Raw genomic sequence first — 21317 nt, forward strand, 5'->3', positions numbered from 1 at the left:
TTTCAGTCATGTTGACATATTTGTAGATCTTGTCTTTGCTGATCATTTTTACTCTATAAAGTTTCTATCTATCTATTTATATAGTTTTCAAAATAATAGGCAAAAATGCAAAAAATTTGAAAATCTTCATTAAAGGGCAATAACATCACTAAGGAGTCAACTGACAATTTTGGTTGTTTTGACTTATTTGTCAATCTTGACTTGTTCATTTTGGCTTTATAAAGTTTCTTTTCTAATACAGTTTTTTAAAAGATTCAAGACAAAAACGCAAGAAATTGGTAAAAATCATCCATATTCATGAGCAATAACTCCAATACGGAGTCATCTGATGATTTCAGCCATGTTTGACTTATATGTAGATCTTTTCTTGCTTATCATTTATCCCAATAAAAAATTCTCTGTATCTATTATAGTTTTAAAATAATAGACCAAATTGAAAAAAATTGATAGAATTTGACATTTATAGGGCTATAACTCCTATAAAAAGTCAGTTTTGATGTTAATGGACAGCAGGTAGATCTCCACATTTTCAACATTTCTGCCCCTGTCAGATTTTCTCTATTCATAGTGGTTTTCAAGATAATAGACAAAACTTGCATTTTTCCCCTATGTTCTATTTTTAGCCATGTCAGCCATCTTGGTTGACAGGCAGGGTCATCAGACACATTTTTTAAACTAGATACCCCAATAATGATTGTGGCCAAGTTTGGTTAAATATGGCCGAGTAGTTTCAGAGGCGAAGACTTATGTGAAAGATAACAGACGATGACTAGGACGATAGAAGTCAAGTGATGAGAAAAGCTCACTTGGCCTATCGGCCAGGTGACCTCAAAAAGGAAGTTAAAGGGAGGATGTTTAGAGGCAGTTGGTGGAGTTTTCAGTGTCAAGAAACAGGTCCCAGTTTCTCTGCGAGGGAAATAACTCCTCACAAAAGGGCATATGTTTTACAGTGCTAGATGAATAAATCTGCAGCAACATTCAGTCAAATGGGGACTTAAGACCAGATGCCTCTTGTCGGCAAAGGTCTGCATGTTAAAGAAAATTTGCAATTACTCTTTGAGAGGTATCCAAACTGCCTTCATTTCCCAACTCGTATATATGTCACTTTATTCATACAGATCAATCCAATTTGCAGAGTCTACCTAATATATTTATTGTTTATTTGTTCTTTTTATGTAATAAGCATGACATATTTTCCACATTAATCAAAAAACAAATAATCAATTAATCAAAACATTAAATGTATCATAATGTACATGCATGAAAAATGTATACATGTATTAGTAAATACAAACAATAAAATAAATATTTCATTTCAAAATATCGCTTGATAACAACAACACTTAAGCAAACTGCAACTTTAATAGACCACTTTCGAGTAATGTCCTTCACTGGAAAAGTTTGTCAATTATGCGCACCTTTATGACGTCATTTACCAGATAGGGGGACCCTCCTGTATCCCTGCACTATTAAAGTTCATCAAGCACCTCCGTGATCGTCAGTATGCAGGATAAACTAGAAATATTGTTCTTTCGTAGGTACTTAATTACAATTCCCTAATAACAGCAGTGCTGATTATCAATTCGACTAAGTATTTAATTTGCTGAATAATTCGTGCAATATAGCATCATATTTTTTTTTAACCGCTCGCTCAACATGGGAAGGAAATGACGATGCCCCTAAATGCACAAATGATGTTCATTAAAGTTTTTGACGGAAAAGCAACGGACTCAAAGAGGTCGATTGGTAGACATGTTATGTCTATTAGATCGGCATCTTCAGGACAAGGCTTACAGATATCAAAGTACATGGTAGTGGTATCAGGTTCATTGTGTCTTTCCAATTGAATGCTTGTTGTTTGCTTAACATATGCTTAAGGTCCAATATATGTATTTACACTTGGATGCAAATTTGTCCGCCATTACTTAAAATCACACAAGTTCCTGTAAAGTTTGACATCACAATTTAAAAAATTTGACATCATACCGTAATTAAAAAGTGATAGTTGCTTGACATCAGAAGGCTATTCGGAGACAGATCTAAGGTCATTCTGAGACAAAATTCAGCTAAATACCAACAGTGTAAATACATTTATGGCAATACGTTTGATCCATATCATTTCCTTTACCAGAAATACTCTTTTATTATGCGCTGATTTCTCAAGTCATTTAAACGTTTTATGGGCTAACTGGATCCCTGCATCTTTGAAGTGATTAAGTAATTGTGACTGCTTGACATTTTTCGAAACACCCGTCTTTATTCTCATGTACATAATCCAACCCTGCCTTATGAAATATATTAATTTTATCTTTTAAAAACAGTTATCGAATCAGCCATATGGAATTTATCCCCATTAGAATATTCATCCCTTAGCTAAAACTACTAACGTAGATTTTATGCCCAACAAACGCATAAATGACTTCAAAAAATAACATCACATAAAACCAAACACCTTGACAGAAAGATAACGATTGGAATCAAGCATATTGTTGAATATACACAAATGTACATAAATTAAAGGCTCAAAGTTGTAAGTACATCTCATCTAAAGAAGGGCTTGCTGTCGTCAGAGACATGTATATGTCTCTGCTGTCGTGAAAGGCACAGATTTAATATCTTTAAGGTGAGGTAGTTTATAAAAAAAAATCTGAATAGAGTAAATAGGGAACTAATGATTGTCTTTTGGTCGTTTTTTCGTTTTTTGACATGGCATTGTCAGTTTGTTTTCGACTTACGTTTAAAATTATATCCCTAATTATGGTGGTATCTTTCGCCTCTCTTTTACTGGTCACTAATTTGATATATTTTTATTTGCTAAAATTGCTGTGATGTATAAACGTATGATTAATTTTAAAGACTATTGCATTGAACATCCAATCAGGGAAATGACACCTAGGAAAGCTAACAAAATCGAAACTGAGAGTGAGAGTATGATCGGTGTTTATGATTTCATTGTTAAAATTATCACGGAATCCAAAATGTTTACCCTGAGACCCTTTTCTTTCTCGTTTTTTAGCTCTGCCTCAAATGTTCTATATGTAGTCGTCAAACCACGATAAATTAAATAATCTTTCACAAGTTCATCAACCCTCCCAGTAGCAGAAGCCATTATTTATTGTTAAATCGTGAGGGCTTCCGAATATTATGGGAGGCTACTCTGGTTATTAATTACGCGGGAAATATAAAGTTGTCCTTCAAATCTTTCTTCATGGCTTAATAAACTAGGCGAAATTAGTGTTGTTAATTGTTCACAATGCAACTGGTATTTAAGAGAATAAACATCAATTTGAAGTAATTTCTAGTTTGAGGCGATATCAAATATCAACATTTTTTTTTGCATTAAAATTCTGTAGTATATATGTCATCTGTATATTTCCTAGGGTTTTACAAGATCATGCCTTCCTGTACTGTTATGACGTTAATGTATGAAATGTTCTGATGTGTGGTAGTGCTTCATTAGAAATCTCTTGGTAAGATAAGGTTCCAATTTTCCTGACCAAATTTCAACGACAGAGGTGTTCACAATCTTTTATTCGCCTTGATATTCCAACACTCACTCTGGTCAGAAACTCTGATAGTTAGACAACCTATTTGTCTGACACCCCAATAGTCCGACAAAGGTCGTAATGGAAAATCTACTTCATAGAATTGGTACTGAATAGGTATTTGAAATACTCTGAAATGGACAATGCCATTTATTTTTTATTTCTACTGCCGCTTACTGCCCATCTGGTAAAATGACTTGACCCTACACATTTATATACAATTGAGAACAAATGCAATATTTTGGTTTACATATACGAAAGTCCATAGGAAAAAATACACACTGTGCTAAAAATGAAAATTCTAAAGAGCCTGTGTTTCTCACCTTGTCAAATCTATGCCCATTTTTAACAATGGCAACTCTCCAACATTAAAGACTTAAGGCTATAATTTATGACTAATATCTCATTTTTGAAGATTTTGTATTGCTTGTAATTTTTTTCTGTTTTCAGTTTCTCCCTATTATTGTTTTTGTATAATATACAAAAATTGGGTGAAAATCATCTTCAAGCGGCATTTATAACTCCTATAAGGGGTCAACTGAAATTTTAGTTATGTTGATCCTAATAATATTTGCAGATTTCGTGTCTTGCTTATATTTAATGTTTTTTTGTTTACAAATTTCCATTTATCTACTATTGTTTTGGTCAAATATGCAAAAATTTGGTAAAATTCATCATTAAAGGGCAATAACTCTTATAAGGGTCAGGAGACAATTTTTGGCCATCTTGAAAATTTCATAGATCTTTGTCCTTTTGATAATTTTGGCTGTTAACACATTGGCTTTTTTTTTACTCCAAAAATGTAACAATTGGTAAAGCCCATCATTTATAGGTAATAAATCATATGGGGAGTCAACCAAACTATTTCGGTCATATCACAAAATCAGTAGATCTTGACTTGCATGATGATTATTTTTGCAATTTGAATTTTCTCTTCATCTATTATATAAATGTTCAAGAAAATAAACCAACACACAAAAAACTGATAAAAATCATCATTTAGGGACTTAACTCTTATAAGGAGTTGACTTAAGATTTCTGCCGTTCTTACAAATTTGTAGATCTTGTCCTGATGATTATTTTTGCCATTTAAAGTTACGCTCTATTATAGGTTTTAAGATAATAGGCAACACAAAAAAATGTTATTTAAGGGCAATAACTCATAAAAGGATCTTTTTGTAAATAGACAGGTGGTAGATCTCAACTTTTCGAACATTTCTGTATTGTCAGATTTTCTCTTTCTATAGCAGTTTTCAAGATACTGGTAAAAAACAAACATTTGCATTTTACTCCTTTGTTCTATATTTACCCATGTTGGCCATGTTGGTTGGAAGGTGGGATCATTGGACAAACATTTTAAACTAGGTAACCTAAGGATGATTGTGGCTATAAGTTTGGTTCTGTTTGGTCCAGTAGTTTCAAAGGAGAAGACTTTTGTAAAAATTAACAGACGACAACGGATGTCAAGTGATGAGAAAAACTCACTTGACTCTTTGGGTTAAGTGAGCTAAAAAGGTATTTTACCCTAACATCAACATCTTTTTGTAATGTAATAATGAAAATAGCTTATCTTAGAATTCAGATATTGAATAATATTCAGTGAGTGACCAAACAAAACATGAATTCATGAATGTGTGTGTAGGTTTTGAGACCATCTTACTCCAAGAGAACAAGAACCTAATTAATCGGCACGTTTATTTCTTTCAAAGGAATTTGATATCATCAATCATCCAACTCCAAAGGTTCAATTTACGCTTCATGTAAAATTTGGAAAAATCATCTTGGTTACAGACACACAAATATAAAAGCTTTGATTTGGATATGAAAACCTCCATTTCAAGTCACCAGACTTTGGTGTCCAAATCCCCAGAATGTAAAACAATACATATGCAAAGTAAATTAAAGTCATGATATTATATTAGCTGTTTTTCATGAAATTAACTAGACTGTTATATACCGTAACCAGTCAGTTTTCATAGCTGTCTATTTATTTGCCTAACCAAGTGTCAAAATAATTTGCAGACATTGTCTTATAATAAGGTGTCATCTCTTAGGTTTGTTGCTGGATACCTTTCAGTAAATATCAAGATAAAGATTAGCAATAAAAGTTCTGTTCCTTTGAAATAATGTTTATCTATGAGGCAACAGATGTTTAAAACAAGCAAATCTATTAGCCAACAGGATTTCCAAACTGGTAAATCCTAAATAAACAAACCAAGGGAAAAAAACTGATGTCATCTGCAAGTATTTCATAGATTTTTGTCTCATGCATTCACGTTTTTTTTTTCAACAGCTCCTTAGACCCTACTTTAAGGTTTGACTAGCTGTTCTTTACCTTGGATAAAATATGTAAAAACTCTGTATGATTGTTCTTGCTTAATCTTTGTTGTTAGGTTGATTTCTTACTGACCTTAACCGTAATCTCGGTTTCTAGTAATTATCTCAGAGTTGTGAATCAAAATACCATTTATTGCGAACCAAATGATACTTTTCGACAGATTCACTTGAAAGTTACCTGTCCATTTAAACTTTTGTAAGTTCTTTTGTCCCATCTAATAAATACAATACCTATTGTTCTCTGTGTTGTTTATTCAATGGGACCTTTAAACTTCTTCAATGAGAAATCTATCACTCACTGACTAATTTACCTGAACAAAAAAATTAACTTTCAATGATGAAAATATATGTACCAATACTAAATAAGGACTCACAAAACTGCATGTGATGTTGTATTTATTCAATAGTACAAATACATTTTCAATTGTTCAATATAAACACCGATTCAAAAATTGAAAGTTGATTTCTGATCAAATTTTCAATATTTTACCTATTAAAATTTGCTTTTTTTGTGTGTTTGACAAACAAAAACTAGAAATGATGATGTTTTAATTAAGGCCTTCATAAATGTATTCTATAACTGAACAACCACAAAAAACATGCAAATTCATTGGAACAATACTAAAAATTTTGTCAGAAATAAACTTTTTATAATTGAATCAGTGTTTATTTTGAACAGATTGAAAATATATTATTGATATTGAATAAATACAACATCACATGCAGTTTTCTGAGTTTTATACATGTATTTCAATCAACAAAGAAGATAATTTTTTGGTCAAGTAAATTAATCAATGAGTGATAGATTTCTCCTAGAAGAAGTTTAAAGGTCCCATTAAATAAACTACACAGAGAACAATAGCTATTGTATTTATTCAATGGGACAATAGAACAGACAAAAGTTTAAATCGACAGGTAACTTTCAAGTGAATCTGTAGAAAAGTATAATTTTGTTCGTAATAATCTCTAAATGTAATTAAGACTTTATTAGGACTTTTAAGTTTTTTTGTTCAAGCGTCACTGATGACTCTTTTGTAGATGAAACACGCGTCTGGCGTACAAAATTATAAGCCTGGTATCTTTGATGAGTTTTTCAGACAGAAATAATCATTCGTCTGTATTTTATTTCATAAAACAATGAATAAACATATTCAACTTGAAATAAATGTATTAAATAAACATGATAGCACTTGTATACATAGAACATGAAAAAAGGTGTCTAAAATGATAGAAAATCTAAAAATGTATAAAAATATAAAATAAATATATGAGCAAACATATGTTCCAACATTTCAACACTTCAATCAGTGAAACAAAAACGACTCCTGGAAAAATTGATAGATTGTAATGTGCTTAATATCCAGTGGCAAATATTTCATGCATATTCAGGATTATCCATCGAAAAAAGAAAGATCCCTAGCTGAATAAATATATTACTATGACACAAATGTTCCCTTCCCCTTTAAGTAAGATATGAAAAAGTGCAATGATTCTTTGAAAAGTATTTCAACCAAATTGAAACAGAAACTTGACATGTACTCATCAATACACAGACAAATACAACTTTTGTTAAATTTAGTCCAACACAATATAAATTCTGTCAAAGCTGGTGACAGAAACAAAACCTAATATTTAATCTATGACAAATCATTAGTAATTATAATAAAAAAAAAGGCCAATGTAGGCCAAATACTTTGTGACAGGAGCATAAAAATCATTTATCAGTGCAAAGAAGATATTTCTTAAAAACACTTTTTGTGAAAATTTTCCAAAAATAATTGTGCCCGATTTCCATTTTTTTTTTCTCTAGGTTGATGCTATTTAAGAAAATAAAACTTCATTAAGGGAATTAAGTTGGTCACAGATTCTTACATTCATTAATCATGAGCAAATGCAATTGTACATGAAAAAAAGGCATAAATGAATCTTTAATACTGCAGCAAAAAAAAATCCCAGATAAAAAAATTAAATAAATTGATATTTTTCTTCTATTGTGCCTCTAAGGTAAATCACAATGCATACTGGTACACGAAAACTTGGTGGAATATAAATGAAACTCTTAAAATGAATAGCACAACCTCACAATGAAAAATTGCACATTAGAAAATCATGGTTTATCATACACATGTTATTATTAATACATGTAATAAGGTGGGGAAAAATCTGCTGCAAATATGGCACAATCTTAATCCTAATTAGGTAGAATATAAGATTCATTTTTATAAGTGTGTGTCCTACTTACCTCAGAAAGTCATTATTGATAACAGAGAATCTTGCGATTAAACCAATTTGGATACATATTGAAAAGTTAATGAATATTTAGTAGCAGTGAAAATTTTTTTTAAACCATTTGATGTTAATACAGAAAGTTTCACCAAAAAAAATACTTTGTACAAATTGTGGAACACACTTAAGTACATGTTGTCTACAATTTGTCAGGTTAATACAGTGTTAAGTTATAAAGTTGACATAATACAATACAAGATATAATAGTAATATGTTAATCAAATTTATATGGTCAAAATCATACTTATTTCAAATCAGTGACCAACAAGGAAAATAAAGCATCTTAACACTTGATTCCATAATAAACAAGAGTGCACACGCTGAAATGTCTCGCCTTCTTTACTAATCATTGATATTATGTTGATAGTCCTAAATATAAAGCTTTATTACAACTGTCACATAAACTTAACATTAACCAAGAAAACTAAACATTGACCAATGAACCATGAAAATGAGGTCAAGGTCAGATGAACCATGCCAGGCAGACATGTACAGTTAACAATTCTTCCATATAACAAATATAGTTGACCTATTGCTTATAGTTTAAGAAAAACAGACCAAAACACAAAAACTTAACACTGAGCAATGAACCATGAAAATGAGGTCAAGGTCATATAAAACCTGCGCGACTGACATATAGATCATAAAATATTTCCATACACCAAATATAGATGACCTATTGCATATAGTATTAGAAAAAAAGACCAAAACTCAAAAACTTAACTTTGACCACTGAAACATGAAAACGAGGTCAAGGTCAGATGACACCTGCCAGCTAGACATGTACACATTACAATCATTACATACACCAAATATAGTAGACCTATTGCATACAGTATAAGAAAAACAGACCAAAACACAAAAACTTAACTATAACCACTGAACCATGAAAATGAGGTCAAGGTCAGATGACACCTGCCAGTTGGACATGTACACCTTACAGTCCTTCCATACACCGAATATACTAGACCTATTGCTTATAGTATCTGAGATATGGACTTGACCACCAAAACTTAACCTTGTTCACTGATCCATGAAATGAGGTCGAGGTCAAGTGAAAACTGTCTGACAGGCATGAGGACCTTGCAAGGTACGCACATACCAATTATAGTTATCGTACTACTTATAATAAGAGAGAATTTAACATTACAAAAAATGTTAACTTTTTTTTCAAGTAGTCACTGAACCATGAAAATGAGGTCAAGGACATTGGACATGTGACTGACGGAAACTTCGTAACATGAGGCATCCATATACAAAGTATGAAGCATCCAGGTCTTCTACCTTCTAAAATATAAAGCTTTTAAGAAGTTAGCTAACGCCGCCGCCGCCGGATCACTATCCCTATGTTGAGCTTTCTGCGACAAAAGTCGCAGGCTCGACAAAAACTGTAAACTTTTATAAAAAAAAAAAAAAATAAAGCATTCTCTCGATACATTTGTATAACTAACCAAGTGAAAGGAAAACTGATGCATGGAAATACTAGTAAAATGAAGTTTTAAAAATCATGTCATGTCCTCATTCAAATAAATTGCATTAAAAACTGACATATTTTCCCTATAATTTTATAATGAAGTTAAATCTATAAACATGTACATTTTTTACAATATGTAAAGTTCTGTAATTAAATGAAAACGAAAATACTTTTTGAAATTATCCATTTACTTACCACAACTTGACAAATCTACCTCCTGAAGTAACAGATAAGTTGTGTCATCAAAACAAAGCAAATATATACATTTTCATAAAGCCACAATTTTGAAAAAATGTTATTAATCAATGTATCATCTAAATTTTTTCATTTTCTAAGAATTTCCAGTGCAAGATAATACTAAATAAATGAGGAATGTGTCCAGGGGACACAGATGATGCCCCCGCTTGCATATCATATTAAGTTATAAAGGGACATAACTGAAAAACAGTAAAAGTGACGCTACCAAAATTTGTACTTGATCTGAGTATTGTAGTAATAAGTATTTTGTATAAGTTTCATAAAATTTGGTTCAGGTAAACTTAAGTTAGAGAATGGAAACGAAAAATTCAGCAATTTTTCCGTTTGTAAAGGGGCATAACTCTAGAATGGTTTAAGTGACACCACCAAAATTCAAACTTGATCTGTATTTTGTGGTAATAAGCATTGTGTATAAGTTTCATTACATTTGGTTGAGGCAAACTAAAGTTAGAAAACGGAAACGAAAAATTCAGCAATTTTTCCATTTGTAAAGGGCATAACTCTAGAACGGTTAAAGTGACACCACCAAAATTCAAACTTGATCTGTATTTTGTGGTAATAAGCATTGTGTATAAGTTTCATAACATTTGGTTGAGGCAAACTTAAGTTAGAGAATGGAAACGAAAAATTCAGCAATTTTTTCCATTTGTAAAGGGGCATAACTCTAGAATGGTTAAAGTGATGCCACCAAAATTCAAACTTAATCTGTGTTTTGTGGTAATAAGCATTGTGTATAAGTTTCATAACATTTGGTTGAGGCAAACTAAAGTTAGAGAACGGAAACCAACTATGGGATGTACGTACGGACGTACAGACGGACAAGGGTAAAACTTAATGCCCCCTCAGCTACAGTGGGGGCATACCTACGGCTGGGGCATAAAAATAGGTCAGTCTCAAATGCCTGGATTGCAATATTTGTGACTAGTCACTAAATTTTCCATCTGAAAATTATGTTAAATATGTATGATCTTTGCTGCCAAGACAAATAAATGAGGTACAAACAATTAATACCGGTACTACACTATCACATTTTTGTTATTATCATTAACAGACACTTAATATGGTATAACACTCATACAAGAATAAAGTCAGATTTCAGAAGTTCATCTACTGTAATGGTTAGTAATGCTGTTTTTTTTTATTACTTCTTTTTTTATGTTATCAAAATTTTTCATGATCAACCCTTACAAGGATAGTCAAATTTTTAGTCAAATCCTCATTGAGTACATAGTAAGCATTGTTCAATTTATCTAAACATACATTTTGTTGTTTATGACTATAATCTTCAATAGAAAGAACATCAAATGGACAATCAATACATCCTGGGTTATCAAATGTGTCTTTTGAAATCACCCCTACTCCTTCTTTTAGATTAACCAACTGAATGTGGGGAGGTCAAATTTCTCCATCTGGTAAAATATCTCCTACTTTTCTCTCACCTTTACTATTAGTTGAATACAAAATGTACAAACCAAAGTTTAACACAATATCCACCTCTTACACTTGAAGCAAACTGTGGACAAATTAAATCTTATATTGATTTTACATCTGTTCCATTTTTAAGTGTAATGTTTGGTAGTTTGAATAATTAAATAATAAATTGAAACATAACTTGCTTATCAACTGAGTTATCAAAACTTCATTAATTTATGAGTCATAAAAAGTTAAGTTATAAGGAATAAATATATAAGCAAAATAGTTCTGCTCAAAATATTTTCTGCTTTATTTAAGTGTAATTTTTATATCAGCATAAAGAGATGAAAAAAGCCATTGGCAGCATGTGTAAATAACCCACTAATATGGCATCTAAGGATCAGAGAATTAACAAAATTACAAAATTCAACTTGTAAAATATATTGCTGACATAAATATTGCCACAATTAAGTTCTTTGCATCAATCTGAACACTATCAGGTACTGCCTTGTTGAGCAAAACTAGATTTTAATTTATATTTCTAAAGTCAGTGGAAACCAGATGCTGCTGCTAGGTCTTCTAGTTCTGCCCTCCCTCTTTCGAGTCTCATACGTGGTTTAAGAGCTCTAGTGCCTAAATTTGTTATGGCTGGATCGTCGCTACGAAGAATAACTCGTGCTCCCCTCCCCTAAAAAAAAACAGTTGAAAAAGTATTGTATCAGTAGCAATAATTCTAGAACAAAAAGTGTAGTTATGTTTACAAAACCCAGATATTTGCATAGCCTGGTTAGTGGCCTTTCAGTTAATTGCATAGAAAAAAATCACCAGTTAGATAAGCTTAGTCATGAAATGTCAGTTAGTAATTGGAAAGTTTTTTTTTTTAAATCTTTCTTGAATGCATTCTTAATCTCGTTTTTATTTCAAATTTACTTTTGTTTTATTTAAATAAAGTTTAAAACAGCTACTTTCATGTTTATATGATGCAATATTAATCAATTTCCCTCAGTATTTACAGGTAAATTTCGTCATTCAATAATAATTAGTTAACTGTGACCTATAGTTCTTAACTTTTACATCATTTGGTCTCTGGTTGAGAGTTGTCTCATTGACAATCATACCATATCTTCTAATTTTTATAGTGAAAAATTTGCATACATCTGAAATAATGTTCATTTATAGTAAAAAAAATTTCATAATGATAAAAAAAAAACAGCAAAAAATAAATTGTAAAAACCAAAAGCAGTGCTTTCATAGAACCTAATAAAAAATTTTAATGAAAGCAAACTTGACTTGTTATCAAATCTGTGATAGAAATACTCATTTTTCAATGTAAACAGTCCTATAACATTTTAAACATACTAGAAATAAATCAAAAAGCTTATGAGCACTGAAGGGTAAAGAACACATTCATTTTGCAGTGGGAACTAAAAGTTAAACATTGCATTGTATTAATTCATACCACATAAGATTCATGCATCATGCACAACTATAAATATGTACTGTTTTGTTGACAAGTATGGTACACTAGGTTTATATACACATACACATCATTTTTAACTTAAATATCTTGAGTATATGTATCACTGATAAATTTTTTGAAAAGAACATGGATAAGATGTATAGAATGTCATGCTCAATGCTTCTACTTTTATGAAATATTTTCAGACAGACACATATAGTGAACTGATAATTGTATACCATAAACATCTTCTTTTCAATAGCTATACAAAAATTCAGTCAGTTTCCTGCGGTTGTTGAAATTTGTTGTTCCAAAAATATTTTTCCTTATTCTATATTTTTTTAATTTTTTTAAAATAAAATCAATGATTAATTGAACTAGAGGCTCTTAAGAGCCTATGTCGCTCACCGGCATCTTCAACAATGGCCACTTTTTAGTAAAAATCATCATTAAAGGGGAATAACTCTATTAAGAGTTAACTGACAATTTCAGTCATATTGACATATTTGTAGATCTTATGTCCTACTGATAATTTTTCCTGTTAAAAGTTTTTATAAATCTATTATAGGTTTCAAGATAGTAGACAAAAAATGCCAAAAAATGTTAAAAATTATCATTTAAGGGCAATAACTCCAATAATGAGTAGACTGAAGATTTCGGCCATACAGCTTATTTGTTGAATTTGTCTTGCTGATCATTTGTGCTATTTAAAATTTCTATCTATCTACATTATAACAGTTTTCAAAATAACAGGCAAAAATGGGAAAAATTTCGGTCATGTTGACTTATTTGTAGATTTTGTCTTGCCGATCATTTTTGCTTTTTAAAGATTCCAAAGTTTTCAAAATAATAGGCAGAACTTACATTTTACCCCTATGTTCTATTGTTAGCCATCATGGTTGGCAGGCAGGGTCATCGGACAAATTTTTAAAACTAGATACCCATGATTGTGGCCATGTTTGATTAAATTTGGATCAGTTGTTTCAGAGGAGAAGATTTTTGTGAAAGTTAACAGACCATTACCCTATGATTCATTAAATCCATACTTTCTTTATCTTCTTCAGATTTCTTTCGATCCTGAAAAAATAATTAAAAATAAGTTTATTTATAAATGCTTTTTACCTCATATTTGAATATATTGTACAGGTAAATAAAATACAGAAAACAATTTTAAATTTCTTCACCCCATTTAAATCTGTTTCAAGCATTTTTTTGAATGCAAGACATCTGCTGACACTTTTGAATGTACATTCAAGGGGAACAATGTCAATTTCTTGTTAGCTCATCCCTACCATATCTCACTATCAATACGATCAGAATATAAGAATAAAATTTGGTTAACTTATCAAAATTACAGAAACCTATATGATAGTGGAGTATTGAAGGCATAAACAGAACAGATATTAGATCTTCTATGGAGTTTGACTGATACCTTAAAGATTTGTTTTTTAAGTTCCTTGCACTGACCTTCATCAATACTCCCATCATCAACCCCTCAAAATTGTTTTCCCATTCACCACAACTACTCTCTTCGTTAGTTTATCAAATCAATTAAATTTAGAAATCTCAAAAAGTAAGCCAGCACTCAAGAATTTTCCTTGACAGTCCTTTCAAACATTAACTTGAACAGTTATTTTAAACTTTCAAACTGTATATCAGTTGCATTGTTAGAATCTTGAGGAGAGTTGTCTCATTGGCAATCATACCACATCTTCTTATTTTTATATTTACTGCAGGGTTTGTTACTCGTGCTGTGTGGATGCAATAAAATGTGTCCCCGTGCCTGTAGTGTATGCCCTTATATTTTACAGTAAGGGTTTTTTGCTTGTGAGAGAGCTGTCTACATATTCCATTATATTAATGTTCTATTTCTTTTACTGTGTCATTTGGTCTCTTGTGGAGAGTTGTCTCATTGGCAATCATACCACATCTTCTTATTTTTATATTTACTTATAAATGTAGGAAAAAGTCAACTTAAATGGTTTCAGAAATGTAGTTTACATGAAGTAGGTCAAAATTATCTTAATTCTTTATATTATGTTATGTAAATGTTGAAATAAACTACATCAATGTAAACAATGCATAAAATGTAGGTCTTAGAGGCCTGAGTGTTTCTAAATTATAAAATGAACATTTAAGGTTTGAAGTTGTAAAATTGTAATTCTCACAATATAAAATAAGGAGATGTGGTAGGATTGCCAATGAGACAATTATCAAACAGTGTCCAAATGAAGCAGATTTAAGCAACTACAGGCCACCAACTGTAAGTGGAATGAAAGAAATATAGACATGGATATATATACTCAAAACAGATGACATGGTTTAGCAAACAAATGGAAAACCAAAAATATGAAATAACTCAAGAATGACACAAGAGATACCTCTTTTACAACACAGTTCTTTACATTGTAGGTACACTTGAAAAAAAAATCAACAAAAATTTTTAATTTGGCTATTTTTCCACATAATCAGGTGATATAACTTAGGAAAAACAATAATGCATAATGTCAAAGTTGAAAGTGACCCATTTTTAACATTACAAACATCATTTTTAAACACCAAATGATGTGATAAAGCCATACTTTATTACCTGAACTAAACTGCAACCAATAATGGTACAGATGGAAGGCTGGACAGACAAAATTCCCATGTTGCTTTGCATAGAAATTTATCAGTTGCCCCACACCTTTGTTTATTGATATGTACATACAGATAGACAGACAGTTATGCCCCTGAATTTTATACTTACATAACGCTCTAAAAGTACAATTGCTATGATCCAAATTATTGCAGAAAATAAAAGTATTGTCCATACCAAATTATTCTTCATAAATATTGCTGAAACATAGAACAGAGATATCAGTACATAGCCACTTCTACCACTAATAAGGATCATGTACTATTGGAGACTATATGGAAAATTGAAAATAATTATTGAATATTAAATGGCTTTCTTCCCACAACAAGGACTAGTTGGAAAATTTAGAACTGGAGAGAACACAAGCTAAAAGTTAAACAGGAGCAATAAATAAGCATTGAGCGTGAGAAGATATTTTTCCTCTTTAGACAGTAAAATTTTCAAATTCAAAACATGAGGCTTTCCGAACATTTTAAATATCTCAAATTTAACTGTTAAGATAGGAGAAATATCATACTGCACAAGATACAGTGGTGGAATATGTTACTCTATTGATTTTAAAACAATATGTTTGCAAATTTTATTTTCATTTCTCAATGTTCTGCAAAAAGATCATGTTTTTTATTGAAAAGTGTATAATATATGATGTTTTATTTGTTTTGCTTCTGATTTTTGTATTTCACAAAAAAGCTAATAGTTTATGCTATGCAATGAGAAACTTTTCTTTTATTCATGTTGACACTGGATTTTAAGCGTCCAACAATCAATCAATCAATTTATTCATACTGTATGAATAACACTCATTTTGAAATTGACTATTTTATACTTTAGGCAACACAATACCAAATGACGTTACATTATGAGTTATGTTGTTTAAAATTTCGTAGTCAAACTTAAAAAAATTGTTGTTTGAATTGTTATACACTGGTCGTTTTGATACCCTTTGGTCGTTATAGAATACTATCTGCGGGGTTAGCCATACGGTAACCTATAGTTAATTACATTAATGACATTTAGCATTGGATAGCGACTTGTCTCATTGGCAATCATATTATGATACTACACCTCTGGTCGTTAGGTTACTGTCTTGTTGATGAGTATCCATCTCTATTACAGACATGACGAACTATATTTAAAAAAATTGTTTTTACAAAAATATTTAATTAGAAAGTTAAAAAGTAGCTTCTATTTCACGCAAGTAAATGACATGGAACGAATTAAATATTTTGACACTTGGTGTATTTTGCCGTTTTCGCTCTCTTTTACGGTATACACCTTCCCCTTACTAACGTCAGTTTCTATGTATACTGACAGAAACATGTTTGTCCCCGCCGACACAGCGCGATCAAAGTTTTGCATTCTGTTATTGTGGATGATTTTTTGGGAAGTAACTCCTATACATACACACTCTTCTAGCACCGACCAAAAATGTTCCGGATTGGGATCATTTGTTTCTTGTCTAGTAAAAAATCTTTATCTGCACAAATATTCTCGTTTACCGGCATTTCCATTTTTGTTGGTACAAACGGCTTGTAGCGTCATAATGCGATTTAACATTGCAAACGTCAATATTTTCGCGAACATACGCACTTTCGCGGAAAAATGCACTTTAGCGTATCGTGGCATCGGACTTTAGCGTGTTCCATTAAATAGCGCAGACCATCACACTTTAGCGTATCAAACCATCGCACTTTAGCGCAGGCCATCGCACTTTAGCGTGACCATCGCGTTTTAGCGTCCCTATCGCACTTTAGAGTCCTACATATATAAATCAGAAATAACCAATTTAAAATGGAAAATTTGAAAGAAAAAAAAAGGAAAAAAAGGAAAAAAAAAAATCCCTCCCCTCAAATTTTTTGAACCCCCTTATGATTCATCATCCCCAAACTCAATCCCAGCCTTCCCTTTGTAGTATGGTACCTTGCAGTACAATTTCAGAGAGATCCATACACTTGAACACAAGTTATTGTCTGGAAACTAGAAAAATGCTTGTTTTTTTGCCCCTTTTTGGCCCCAAATTCCTAAATGTTTAAGGCAATTACCCCCAAACTCAAACCCAGCTTTCTCTTTGTGATATGGAACCTTGTAGTACAATTTCATAAAGATCCATACACTTACACACAAGTTATTGTCCTGAAACTAGAAAAAATGCTTGTTTTTTGCCCCTTTTTGGCCCCTAATTCCTAAAATTTTGAGGCAATTACCCCCAAAATCCCAGCCTTCCCTTTGTGGTATGGTACCTTGCAGTACAATTTCAGAGAGATCCATACACTTGAACACAAGTTATTGTCACGAAACTAGAAAAATGCTTATTTTTGGCCCCTTTTTGGCCCCTTATTCCTAAATGTTTTGGGCAATTACCCCCAAACTCAATTCCAGCTTTCCCTTTGTGATATGGAACCTTGTAGTACAATTTCAGAAAGATCCATACACTTGCACACAAGTTATTGTCCTGAAACTAGAAAAATGCTTGTTTTTTGTCCATTTATTGGCCCCTAATTCCTAAAATTTTGAGGCAATTACCCCCAAAATCAATCCCAGCATTCCCTTTGAGATATAGAACATTGTGGTACAATGTCAGAGAGATCCATACCGTAACACAAGTTATGTCTGGAAGTAACAAAAATGCTTATTTTTGGCCCCTAATTCCTTAATTGTTGGTACCATAACCCCCAAAATCAATCCCAACCTTCCTTTTGTGGTATTGAACCTTATGGTAAAATTTCATAGAGATCCATTCACTTAAACTAAAGTTAGAGTGCGAAAAACAAATGTGTCTTGGACGACGACGACAAGAAGGAAACGCCAACGTCATACCAATATACGACCGAAAAAATATGAAATATTGAATGAAAAATAAACTCAAGAGGTGGATCAAGGAGGAGGGCAGGGTGTCCCCCTTCCACCTTTATGGAGATACATATAAGGTAAATGCATAGACTTTTTAGATTTTCCACTCCAACCGTTGGCTAGTTTGTGGGCCCTGGGCCCCCCTTTTTTACATCCTGGATCTGCATCTGAAACTGAATGATAAGCTGAATGTGACAGCTGGGTCAATATCCCTAATGCGCCTCAAATTGAGGAACACAAAAGTTGTGCGTAAACAAAAAATCTCTGTGTAGTGATATTGGACATGTTTCTATTTTTAACAAGTGACTGAGCTTAACCATTTGTGTTGATTTGAAAAGTAGAGGACCATAGAATAAATGTGTAAAAACTATGCAGTTATTAAATGTATGCAAAGTATTAAATTTTCAAAGAACTTATCGTGTGAAAAAAGGAATTTTTTACCACCAGGATCCGCATCACGAAAGAATTTTCAGGGTGTGCTAATTTACGGAAAAATGAATCACACTTCGTACCCCGAAAATTTAACCACATATGTGAAAATGTCTCAGCTTCGAAATGAGCCATCATGCATATCCAAGTTTACGATATGGACTGTGCTACAGAGGAAAACGTTACCATTTCCGCCTATGTAAAATCAATCACGCATATTGCCCCAGCTACACAAATCTTCCTATGAATCAAAGTCAAAATGTTATCATGCAAAGTGTATTTTTAGTTTGCTAATTAGTGTCCCCAATGACTTGCTAGGCGAAAAATTATAATGGGTTCTGTATTAAACAGATTTGAACAAGTATGTTTTACTATATACATACCAATTTTATCTACAGAGAGGTATTCAAGCACACTAAACAACCTTTTAATCACAGGTGGGTCTGACTTTTCACAATTTCCCTAAAAAACAATTTCAAAGTTAAATACAACATTTATTTACAGCTTTCCTTCATCCTCACACATTTGAAAATAAGAATATATGTCCATATGCCACCCTGCCCTACTCCCTCTATCACATATCCATGTTCAGTATTGTGTGAAATCTTGGTCAAAACCCTAATTTGGTATATATATTAAACAGTCCATTTAATAATGAACATTTATGATACTTCATGTCAAAATTCCAGATTTTGATTGGTTAATACGAGGGTGATAATTTGCTCTGTCACATGGCTTATTTATTTATATAATAACCCTTAAAAGAGATGCTTGATCACCGACCGTGCAAGACCTTCATGGGTAGTAAAGGTCTTTAAACACCCCCTAGTAGTAGTAGCAGAGATGCTTGATCATTTGTGCGCTTTATATAATATGGTTGGTTGTTATAAACAAGACGTCATAGTTTATTGCTTTCAATTAAAGATTTAAAAGAACAATAATAACCAAACATTCAGTATGATAAATTAAATAATACATAAAAGCCTCGGGTGACAATGTTTTTTTTCGAGGGGCAACTATCTGCTCTATCACCCTCTCAGCTAGGTGTTATTTATATAGTGCACTAAGTTTCAAGTTTATGTGACTGCAAACTGCCTTTTAATCCAAAATTAACCTATCATTATTCCACATTCAGTGAATCTTGAAATCTATATCAAAACACTAATTTGGCATATTTATCACAAATCGTTCACTTCATAATGAACAAATGCACCAAGTTTCAAGTTGATGTGACCACAAACTAGTCTAAACAAAAACTTTAACCTGAATCAAGATGGAAGGAAGCAAACTAGAAAACATAATGCCCCTCTACAAATGGGGCATATAAATACTAATTTATTTATCTATGTGAAATATAGATATGATTTAAAGGTAAATAAAATGCTTCGCTGGGGCGCAGCTTGATACGACCGCAGAGGTCGAACCCTGAACAGTTGGGGCAAGTATGGACACAACATTCAAGCTTGATACAGCTCTGAATTTGGATTGTTATTAAATATTTGACACAGCATAGGTTTCTGACACAGAAAGAATGTGGTCTAAGAACTTGAATTTTTTTAATTTACCTATTATGGTCCAATGTCCAAAATCAAAATACATGGTTAGATTCAGCATATCAAAGAACCCCATATATTCAATTTTTGTTAAAATCAAACAAAGTTTAATTTTGGACCCCAACTTGGACAAACTTGAAAACTGGGCCCATAATCAAAAATCTAAACACATGTTTAGATTCAGCATATCAAAGAACCCCAAGAATTCAATTTTTGCTAAAATCAAACTAAGTTTCATTTTGGACCCTTTGGACCTTAATGTAGACCAATTTAAAAAACGGGACTTAAAATTAAAAATCTAAATACACGGTTAGATTTGGAATATCAAAGAACCCCAATAATTCAATTTTTGATGAAATCAAACAAAGTTTAATTTTGGACCCTTTTGACCTCAATATGAACCAATTTGATAGCGGGGCCCACAAATAAAAAATCTAAATTCATGGTTAGATTCAGCATATCAAAGAACCCCATATATTCAATTTTTGTTGAAATAAAAAAAAGTATAATTTTGGACCCCAACTTGGACCAACTTGAAAACTGGGCCCATAATCAAAAATCTAAACACATGTTTAGATTCAGCATATCAAAGAACCCCAAGAATTCAATTTTTGTTAAAATCAAACTAAGTTTAATTTTGGACCCTTTGGACCTCAATGAAGACCAATTTAAAAAACGGGACCCAAATTAAAAATCTAAAAACATGGTTAGATTTGGCATATCAAAGAACCCCAATAATTCAATTTTCGATGAAATCAAACAAAGTTTAATTTTGGACCCTTTTGACCTCAATATGAACCAATTTGATAGCGGGGCCTACAAATAAAAAATCTAAATACATGGTTAGATTCAGCATATCAAAGAACCTCATATATTCAATTTTTGTTGAAATCAAACAAAGTTTAATTTTGGACCCCAATTTGGACCAACTTGAAAACTGGGCCCATAATCAAAAATCTAAATACATGTTTAGATTCAGCATATCAAAGAACCCCATATATTCAATTTTTGTTGAAATCAAACAAAGTTTAAATACTGGACCCTATCTTGGACCAACTTGAAAACTGGGCCCATA

General features: G+C 31.9%; 2 protein-coding genes across 2 annotated transcripts in view; both read right to left on the bottom strand.

The window, feature by feature from the left end:
• The window catches only part of LOC127733293 (WD repeat-containing protein 91-like), a 36333-nt gene extending 33205 nt beyond the window's left edge, over positions 1–3128 (bottom strand). The window contains exon 1 of the mRNA XM_052242653.1: positions 2987–3128. Within this exon, the coding sequence (XP_052098613.1) occupies positions 2987–3109 (123 nt within the window). The 5' untranslated portion in view covers positions 3110–3128. The remainder of the gene's footprint in view (positions 1–2986) is intronic.
• A 3832-nt stretch (positions 3129–6960) lies between these two features.
• Positions 6961–21317, bottom strand: part of LOC127733323 (ADAM 17-like protease) — a 53617-nt gene continuing 39260 nt past the window's right edge. Inside the window, exons 20-23 of the mRNA XM_052242703.1 lie at positions 19073–19151; positions 15522–15610; positions 13796–13849; positions 6961–12001 (exon numbers count right to left, since the gene is read on the bottom strand). Coding sequence (XP_052098663.1) covers positions 11861–12001; positions 13796–13849; positions 15522–15610; positions 19073–19151 — 363 coding nt within the window. The 3' untranslated portion in view covers positions 6961–11860. The remainder of the gene's footprint in view (positions 12002–13795; positions 13850–15521; positions 15611–19072; positions 19152–21317) is intronic.

Source organism: Mytilus californianus, unplaced genomic scaffold, assembly GCF_021869535.1.
Source record: "Mytilus californianus isolate M0D057914Y unplaced genomic scaffold, xbMytCali1.0.p SCAF_3, whole genome shotgun sequence".
Lineage (NCBI taxonomy): Eukaryota > Metazoa > Mollusca > Bivalvia > Mytilida > Mytilidae > Mytilus > Mytilus californianus.